This window comes from Hipposideros armiger, unplaced genomic scaffold, assembly GCF_001890085.2.
Source record: "Hipposideros armiger isolate ML-2016 unplaced genomic scaffold, ASM189008v1 scaffold_3, whole genome shotgun sequence".
Lineage (NCBI taxonomy): Eukaryota > Metazoa > Chordata > Mammalia > Chiroptera > Hipposideridae > Hipposideros > Hipposideros armiger.
The window spans coordinates 3,175,767-3,185,171 of NW_017731353.1; the positions used below are offsets into that span (position 1 = coordinate 3,175,767).

The window sequence follows — 9,405 nt, forward strand, 5'->3', positions numbered from 1 at the left end:
GGGCAGGCAGGTGGAGAGAAGCGGGCTGGTGGGGATCTCAGACTGACAGCAGTCACCTCCCACCCCGGCTGCCTCCTGGTCCCAGCAGCCCAGAGGTCACAGCCAGTGCTGTCTTGGGCCCAGCTGAGGGGACAGGGTCAGGTCAGGCTGAGAGACAGGGGAGGACGTCCTTGGATTGCTCTCCCCAGGCTGGGCAGGCCCACGGCCCCTCCTGGCCTCCAAGGCCAGGGCCTAGCCGGGCACCCACTGAAGATGCCCAGGGCAGGCCCGTTCCTAGGGGCACATGGGCATGTGTGTTGGGGAAGCAGATTTCTGGCCCTGCCCTCCCCGGCAGTAGCGTGGGGGCCGAGGCTGTGCGGGGCGCCCACCTGGTAGTTGTGCACCACTGTGATGTGCATGGGCGGCTTCTTGGTCTTGCTGAAGTTCACGACTGAGTCCTGCTTGGGGCCCGGCACACGGCAGGAGGACAGGATCTGATAGTACTGGTTCATGCACAGCGGCTTTCCCCCCAGGTACTCCACAGGTAGGGTCTCACTGCAGGGCAGGATGACAGTGAGGGGGCCGCTGCGTATGGTTGGGGGCTGGGCCAGGCCGAGTCAGGGGTCACAGAAGCAGTGTCAGGCTCCTCGTGTCCCTACTTCCCCTCAGCCTGCGCAGGGGGCCGGACAGAGCTGAGCTGGGGTCAGGAGGCCTGCTGTGAGTCACCCTGGAAACTCCCTCCCCTCTCTGGGCTTTAGTTTGCCATGGGGAGATGGAGCAGCCAGCCAACTTCCAGGGCCCTCTTTGGCTGGGATGCCAATCCCAGGGGGCTCTTGTGATAGGGTCACCAGGGGGAAGCCCCAGCAGCTGGAGCAGAGGACCTAGGCATCCCAATCCCCAGGCTCTGTCTCCCCAACCCCACCAGACGCTGGGACAACAGGAAGTGAAAGCAACGGGCTCAGGGCCTGCCCAGCACCCATGGCTCGGGGTCAGGCTCAGGCTCGGCCCGGCTGGAGTGACTGTTAACTAGGCAGGTAGGGTGGGGTCCGGCCGAGCTGCTCACTTGTCAACCATGGCCTTGAAATCCAACACGCCCTCGATGAGCTTAGCAGCAAACCTGAAGGAAACAAGTAGAGGTCAGAACTGTGTGGACACCCTGCAGAAGCTGCCTGGGTCAGGGACACGTGTAGAGGGAAGGAAGTGACCGATCACTTCACTCCTCGCGCCCTGCTTGCAGAAGCCAGCGGGAGTTCCAGTTCAGGACCTGTGTTCAAGTCCCCGCTTGCTCCTCTAAGCCTGCTTTCTTGCAACGTCTAGAGCAGCGGTTCTCAACCTTTCACAGGGGTCGCCTAAGACCATCGGAAAACACATATTTTCCATGGTCTTAGGAACCGAGACACCGCTCCTCTATCCGTCTCCAGGCCCACATGCAAATACGCCCACATACGAGTACCCGGCGACCCCTGTGAAAGGGTTGTTCGACCCCCAAAGGAGTCGCAACCCACAGGCTGAGAACCGCTGGACTAGAGGGATGAAGGCTCAAGGCAAAACCTGGCCAAGTAAGTGCCTGGCGAGACTTAGGTGCTAACAAACGGCACCTTGATCAGAGCTGCATTATGGGTCAGTGCTGGCTGGTTCCACCCACCAAGGGCCCGAGGCCCTGAGCCATACTCTGGAGGCTGGAAGGTCACCTTTCTGTCAGGCATCAGTTATGGAGGGCCCCAGGGCCCCAGAGGAGGGGAGTGTGCATGGGAGGGCAGTGGCTCCTCTGCTAGGTCCCTACCTATTTCTGGGCCTCTGCGTCTCCCAGGCCACCTTCAACCTGGCCTTCCTCCCTGGACTGTCTAGGCAATACCAATCATACCCTGGCCCCCAACATGGGGACCACCAGCTGGAGTTCCTGAGCCTGAACCCCCAAACCTTCCCAGGGCCCCCCTGGTGCCTTTAAGAGAAGCAGGTGGTGGCTGTGACTGGCTGGTACTTGGGGAGGAGATCCCTGTCACTGGTATTTTTATCGCTGGTAGGACTGGAACAGAGGCCAGGGCAAGTGACATGGCCGAATGTGGAAAAGGGGACTGTGTACAAAGGTCATCCCTGTGGCCAACTGAGGAGAGAGGGAAGGAGGGGTGAAGTGCCATAACTGGGGTGGGGGATAGCTTCAGGTTTAGGGGGAGGGAGGGAACCCCGTCCACAGTGTGGTGGTGCAGTTATGAGGCTTTGGAGCCAGGAAGTCCCTGCTTCCTGTCCCAGGTCAGCCAATCCTGAAAGGTGATCTTGGGCAGGCCCTCTCACTGCGCTGAGCCTCAGTTTCCTCATCTGTAAAAAAGGGATGATGTTCCCTACTTCATAAGGCTATTTTGGGGCTGAAAGATAATGAACAGGGCTAGGGCCCCTCCAATCTCCTAGGGGGAGTAGACTTCAGGGCCCTGGAAATGCCCAGGAGCCCTGCCCCCGCCACCTCCTGGCTCTCCCCCAGGCTCAGCCACTCACCGGAGCTGTCCCTGCAGATCCACAAAGTCCTGCCTGGGCAGTACTAGTCCAGGGCTGGAGTAGATGACTAGCGGCTGGCGGTACTGGAGGTAGGCCGTCTTAAGCCACCATTCAGACAGCTGGAGAAAGGACGAGAGCCTATCAGGAAGGGTGGGCAGGAACCTGGTGCCCCTTCCCCCCAGGGCCAAGGGGACCTGGCTGGGTACACTCTGGCCCCTCTGTGGAGCAGATTCTCAAAGTGAATGCTCAGACCCAGAACCCTCCGCCCCCTTAAGCCCACCAGCAGCGCCCCATCATCTTCCCCTTAGCCTGTGCCAAAAGCGTTAGCAAGAGAAATCAGGCACCACTGCCAAGAAAAAGGTGTGAGTGGAAAAAAGGCTGGCAGGAAACCTGGGATGGGGGAAGACAAGAGGCCGAAACGTGAATCATGTTTCTTTATCTTCTAGTTTTTGCTCCATGATTTTACTACTTTTAGAAATAAAAATGTACGCCTGATACGAAGGAAAAGAAGAGAAAGATATAGAAAAAGAAAGTCTGATGAGTGAGTTTTTGCTCGTCCCAGGTGGGCATTCTCCAGGAAGGCGGGAGCCCAGGGTGCAGTGCAGCACTGGGGACTGTGGTCCCTTATGGACTCAGTTTTGTTGGTGTCACACTGGGGCGTGACACTCACTTGGATATCAAGGTCAAGGCAATCTGGGGGCAGCTCACTGTGAGGCTAAATCATTGTACTGGTGACACATCCAGTATCTCCACCCGGTGGTGTGTCCTCTGCTTGGGGTGGGGCTGTCTCCAGTGGGTGAGCAGTGTCTTTAACAGTGTACATGTTAAAGGCTCCTATCTAGGGGCTACGTAGGCTCCCACATAATTGTCACCCTTGAGCTTTATGTGCTTCACTGCAACATTGTCCCTACTACTCCCAAGCACACGTTCAACACAGCTCTCTCTGGCAGGTCTCTTAATCCCTGGAGACCTGGGCCCCCACTGTGCTTCTGTATCCCATCTCAAACAGTGGTGGGACATACCTCTTTACCACACACATTCCCCTGGGGGAACTGCTGGCCTGTGGCACCAGGCCATTAGCCTTGAGACCTTGGCAAGGGACGAGGGGTGGTGCCTTGCCCAGGTTGCAACAGCGGGCCGGTGGATGACTTCTGTCTGCTGGCAGGTAGCCTGAGGATAGGGCCCCTAGTCAGCCAGCCCCTCCTGTGTAGCTCGGAGCCTCCTTGAGAGCTGGTGTGTGGCTCTGTGCTTTTATCTCACTGGGCCTGTTTCCTCATCTGCAGATCAGAGAGGGTCAGACAGGAGCTCCCTCCTCTTGGGGACAGCTGAGCTGCCCTTCAGCCGGGAGCCCCCACTCTATCTCAGAGCCTCTGACCAGACCTCGGGACACAAGGGGAGACCCTGCAGATGTGGGCATTCCCCCGGTGAGAATCCGGGCAGTGGCAAAGCCCCTTTAGGGCAGCGTGGAGACGGGGTGCCCCCCCGCTTTAGCCAGAAGATTGTATTTGAAGGAATTGTGGGCTAAAAAAAGTTGGAAAACTGCCGGACCTCAGACTCTCTCAGCTCCCGATTCCAGAATCCAAGGCTGAAGCTCAGTATGGCTGCCCACCAGCTGATGGCTCCCACCTCCTATGTGCAGCCCCACCCTTCCACTGGCCTCTCATAGCACCTCCTGCTTTATGGGCTAGACCCGGCTTTGGTTCTTTCCTATAAACCTGCCTCTCCCTCGGTTAGCCCCTTTCGGGTAAATCGCCCTCTCCTTTCCCTGACACAGTCGCTTTAGGTCAGGACTGCCCCCCCCTTGACCCCCCACCACCCCCATCAGCAACTACCATTGGAACCAAAACATATTCTGGGCCAAATGACATTCCGCCCTCTCCCTGCCCACATCTCCCTCGGGGCGATGGCACCAGCCTCCCCACCCGCCTCCTGCCGCCCACTCTCGTTCCCCTGCCAGTGGCCAGCGCGGTCATGTGGAACTTTATGTTGAGGTATAAGACGCATACAGAAAAGTGCACAGAGCATCCTTGTAGACACATTTCCATGAGTTGAACACACCTGTGTGGACATACTGAGACACAGAACCCGGGTGATCTGTCACTGAACACCAACGCCCTGCTGGAGCCCATCTGTGGCCCCTTCCCACTGAGCTGAAGTCCAAGTTCCTTCCACTTGCCCCTCTCCCCACTCCTGCCTCTGGCTGTGCCCGAGCTCTCCAGGCTATTGCTGCCTTTGCCTGTGCTGTTTCCTCTGTCTGTCTCAGACCCAACACGACCACCTCCCTCGGCGCCCTTCCTCACCACTAAGAATAAAGACACTGCCATTCTCCACCCCTTTCATGTTGCCTTTTACTTCTATAGAACTTCACTGCCTGAAATGACCTCGTCTACCCACTGTGTCCTGTTTAACCACCTCGCTCCTCATCCTACTTGCAATGTCAGCTCTAAGAGGCCATCGACTGTGCCCATCTTGCCCATCCAGCATTTTCCTACTGCCAGGCACACAGTAAGCACTGAAGACACCCTGTGGTGCCAACGAACGCCCCAGAGCAGCTGGTACTGGGAGATTGTGTGTGCAGCAGCGACAGGCCACAGTGTGGGATGCTCACACCTCCATGGGAACTGGGGGCCCAGGGTGCCCTCAGGTCTCACTCACCCAGTTCTCTGTCTTCCTGGCCCTGCGCTCGAGCCCCTTCTGCAGGCGCTCTCCTACGCCCCCCGCGGTCTGAAACTCTTCCACCAGCTGCTTGGTGTGGGCCCATTCCTCCTCACTGATGATGGGCTGCAGAGTCTTGAGGTAATGGTTCAGAGACTGCTGGAGTGGGGGCACGGGCAGCCGGGGCAGTGAGTCTTGGTGTGTCTTGAAGCGGCCGGAAACCTTCGTCAGGGAGGATGGCTTGAGGAAGCCCAGGGGCTTCACCTGCAGGCAGCAGAACATCCAGCTCATTCTCTCACCAGCTCTGAGAGGCCCTGGCAGCCCCACGCTGCAGCCCTGGGTACTTATGTGCCCATTCCAGGATCAGAGATGGCCTCTTGGGTGGTGCCCGCCCTGGCTTCCCAGCCTTCAAGCTATAGGTGTCTCCACCTATCAGGAGCCTGAAGGCGCAGGTAGGGGTGGGGGAAGGTGAGGTGTGGCCATTGATCTTGACAGGGCTCAGGTGAAACAGGTCAAGATGAATGGCACCTGCTGGGGATGGCAGAGGTGACAGGAACCTCTCACCTGTCTGAATGCTCAGGGCCCTGTCTTTTTCACCCTGGGGGTGATGAGACAGCCAGCAGAGTCCCTCCCAGAGGTCCCCACCTCCTTTTCTCCCACCCTTGCCAGGTTGAGAAACTGGAATGAAGCAGAGAGAATCAGAGAGAATCAGACGGCAACAGCACCTTTAGATGACGGTGAAGCCACAGGTTATTTCCCATCTGTGTGTGGGGTGGGGATAAGGGTGGCATGGGGGCGGCGCTGCGGCAAGAGAGAGCTGAGTGGCCTGGCAAGGAGGGTGACAGAGAGAGAGAGAGAGAGAGAGAGAGCGAGAGAGAGTCTGGGAGGCTCTGGAGGTGGGCAGAAAAAGAGACAGGAGGGTCCAAGGCTGCTGGCAGCAGTAGGCAGGGAAGCGGTAGAGGCTCTGTTCCATACCTTCTCTTTCTGCTGCCCGTCCTCCATGGCAGGACTGAGGTTCTGAGCCCTGTCTGTCTGCCTTGGGCTGGATCTCTAAGCCTAACTGTGCTACCAAGTGGGTGAGCAGAACCTAGCAAGAGGCAGCCACTTGCCTGGACTGGAAAGAGAAGACAAGAGCCAAGATTCAGGGGGGAGGTACAGGTGGCAGTGGTGATGGCTATAGTGGCTGTGGTGGCATCTGGGGTTGTAGCTGTGGCAGGAGCAGCTGCTCCACCTGCCCTAGCTTCCAGAAGTGGAGGAATGGGGAGCAGGTGAGAGGGCCGGTGGTGGGAACTGGATAGGAAGAAACCCGGAAAACTTTCTCCTTCTTCTCTGGATGGGTCCAGAGCCAGGGAGGCAAGCCAAGAGGTATTAAAAAATCCACCTGTTAGAATGTGCGTAGGTCTGATGAAGGAAAATTTGGCTGGAGGGCAGAAACTGCTTGGCTGCTGAGTATACCACAACCCTGGAATCAGTCCTGAAAATTGGGGTTGGTGCAAGGGAGCAGAAACTGGGAAAAACCATAAGTGGACAGTGGGTACTAAGAGCCCTGCCCATCCCCTGTTTCCCTCTAGGATTCTTGGGAACCCTTTTAAGCCACTCTTCCGCCAAACCCTTGTTCTCTTGAGCTGTGACTCATTCAGGTGGGGGCCAAGAATGGAGGACTTCGGGCATTAAAAATAAACCAAAGGACTCTGTCTTTGGGACTGGGTTAAACTTAAGTCAGCACATCCAGGGGATTCTACCCAAGTCTCTCCTTGCCTCAGTTTCCCCAGCAGGAAAGTGACCAGGCCACCCAGCAGGTCCTGGAGGATGACCTAGAGGCTGTTTGTGGGATGAAGACACAGGTCAGGTGGCAGCGGCAAGAGTGAAGTGGAGCCTTAGGATCTCGGAAGACCTGGAAGAGCCTCTCGTCCAGAGGCCGGTGGATGGCTACCCTCAGTTATCTGTGCTGGTAGTGTCTGTTTGAACATTCTCCTTTGCACAGAGGGAGATACAAGCAGAGGTATGCTTGGAATAAAGAGTAAAAGAACTCAAATCAGATTTGCAGCACCTCTTGCTCCAGGCCACCCTCTGGGGAGGACTGGGGAGGTAGCTGTGAACAGGATGGGGGAGAAGCTGGTGGAGCGGGAGGGCATGGGGTTGCCAACCTGCCACCTCCTGCCAGTTCTCAGGACTTTCTGAGCAGCCCAGCTTGACGCTTCCATGTGAGCTTCTCTGGCCACACACAATCCCCCAGGGGCCATTTGATAAGTCCAAGGAGGCTGACCAACTGGATGGGGTTGGAGTGGCTCTGGCCTGGGCAGAGATGGCTCACACTGAGTGTGCGTGCGAAGGGCGTGTGAGTCAGAAAATAATGGTGAGAGACACTCCTGGACAGCCCGCTCCTTGGCTCTGGATCTAAGGGTGGGGATGTTGCCTGAAGCCAGGGTGCCACCATCTTTTCTGGGTCGTCGGAATTTAGCTCTACAGGACTTCTGGCCTCTGACCTTGAGCCTCAGTCTCCTCCTCTGCCAAACGGGGAAGCCCACCTGTCGATCCCACCCCTGGGCAGCGGCCTCTCCGGCCTTGATGCCTGTGTTTCTGTTTCTCCATTGGGGCGCAGCTGCGTCTCTGGCCTGGCCCGCCCGCCTAGTCCAAGGCCCGCCAGGTCGGGCTCCCAGCCTCACTTACCACTGTCCTGGCCGCGAAAGCCAACATCTCTGCGGCCGGCCCGTGGACACACAGTCCGCTCCGCCCCCGCGCTGGGCAAAGTCCGCGCCGCCACCTCTGTTGGTGGATCCCCGCTAGAGTTTCCTGACCACGGTAGCCAAGTCACCGCCGCGGGCCGATAGAGGTGGCCCCGCGCCCACCCACCGGGCCTGGCGGGCGGCGGGCTGGCGGCTCAAGGAGGACTCTCTGGGCGGGGCGACCCGCCAGCTGCTAGCCCCCGCGGCTAGCAGGGTGCGTAGGGCGGGGCCACAGGGGCGGAGGGGGCGGGGCCACAACACGGGGCGGGGCCGAGGGTGCAGTTAGCGGGCCGCGTTCGCCCGGAGGCGGTGGAACCGGGAAGCGGGGAAGGGGGGGGCAGCCGTTCAGCTCACTCTCTCCCACTTCCAAATGCCAAACTGTTGGAGGCAGTGGTGTGCACCCCTCTAAATCCGTTTGGTGTCCTATGAGCTACTCTCATAGTGGTAGGAAACACAACCATGTTGACAGGAGAATGTCTTCTAATATCCGTCAGGATAGGGCCAGAGCCACGCACAAAGATGACAGGTGGGGACCGCCCCGCAAAAGCATGGCTACGCAACCGCCCTCGCCCGCCCCGCAAAAGCATGGCTGCCGCTCTCCCAGTGCTCGGCGGGCGGTTGGCCGGACGGTTGGCTAGCCCGCCGTTGGTGCGCATGCTCCGGGCGCCCCGCACTAATATGGCCGCTACCTCCCAGTGAACCCTGCAGCCGCGAGCCGGCCGTTGCTGGTCATGCTCCCTGAGTGCCCCGCACCGACATGGCGGTCGTCTTCGCTGGGGTGACTGTAATTCTCGGTTTTCGGTTATAGCCGGCTGGTGCCATTTCTCTTCAGAAAGCTCTGAGCTCCGGGAAAGGAAGGGTGGGTGTGGAGGTGAAAAGGGAGGTCCAGCTCCTGACGGGAGGAAGATGGCTGAAGGCGAGCGGCAGTCGCCGCCAGGTAGGGCGCGTTGGGCCGGGCCCGGGTGGGGGGCGCGGGGGCGGTGGCAGGGTCTCAGCAAGGGATTCATCGCGAGATGGAGGAACTCGCCGGGCAAGCGCTGATGGGCCCAGAGGAGGAACTAGAGTTGAGGGGCGCTGAGGGAGAAGTGGTGAGGAGGGGACCTGAGGGGAGGACAAAAACTCGGAGCTGCGAAGAGGTGGTGGGTGGGGCGCGACACCGGACTTGGGGAGCCCCGGCTGCTCGAGGGTCGGGTGGGCAGCGCCTTGGCCAGAAGGGGAGGCCTTTTGCACGTCTGGACTGCGCGTGCTGAATTCGGTTCTTGATCTGGTGAGGACGATGCGAGGGATGCTGCTTAGGGGATGGGGTGGGGGTGGGGGGGCGTGCTCCGTGGGCCTGGGCCTGCTCAACCCCATTCCCCCCATTCCCAGCCCCCTGCATGCCCTGTCCACCCCTCATCCACCTCCCCTCTCTCTGGGAAGCCGGCCTCTGGAGTTTCTGGTGGCTGTGAATGGACTGAAACTGTCCTTGGTCGTGTAAACCACTAATTTAAAAAGGATGGTTGTGCAAGGAGAGGAGAGCGTCTCTGGCATCAATCACCATCTGTAACTTTTATTT

At 58.9% G+C, this 9,405-nt stretch overlaps 2 protein-coding genes across 3 annotated transcripts in view; one reads left to right on the forward strand and one right to left on the reverse strand.

Moving 5' to 3' along the window:
- CRAT (carnitine O-acetyltransferase) overlaps positions 1–8,082 on the reverse strand; it is a 15,223-nt gene extending 7,141 nt beyond the window's left edge. Inside the window, exons 1-7 of the mRNA XM_019641658.1 lie at positions 7,795–8,082; positions 6,100–6,238; positions 5,125–5,388; positions 2,470–2,588; positions 1,043–1,096; positions 323–534; positions 64–123 (exon numbers count right to left, since the gene is read on the reverse strand). Coding sequence (XP_019497203.1) covers positions 64–123; positions 323–534; positions 1,043–1,096; positions 2,470–2,588; positions 5,125–5,388; positions 6,100–6,126 — 736 coding nt within the window. The 5' untranslated portion in view covers positions 6,127–6,238; positions 7,795–8,082. The remainder of the gene's footprint in view (positions 1–63; positions 124–322; positions 535–1,042; positions 1,097–2,469; positions 2,589–5,124; positions 5,389–6,099; positions 6,239–7,794) is intronic.
- Positions 8,083–8,511: 429 nt separating this feature from the next.
- Positions 8,512–9,405, forward strand: part of PTPA (protein phosphatase 2 phosphatase activator) — a 25,861-nt gene continuing 24,967 nt past the window's right edge. The window contains exon 1 of one of the 2 annotated variants that reach the window (XM_019637993.1): positions 8,512–8,787. In XM_019637993.1, coding sequence (XP_019493538.1) covers positions 8,757–8,787 — 31 coding nt within the window. In that variant the 5' untranslated portion in view covers positions 8,512–8,756. Of the gene's footprint in view, positions 8,788–9,047; positions 9,118–9,405 lie in introns of those variants that run through there. The other variant, XM_019638000.1, reaches the window with a different exon arrangement.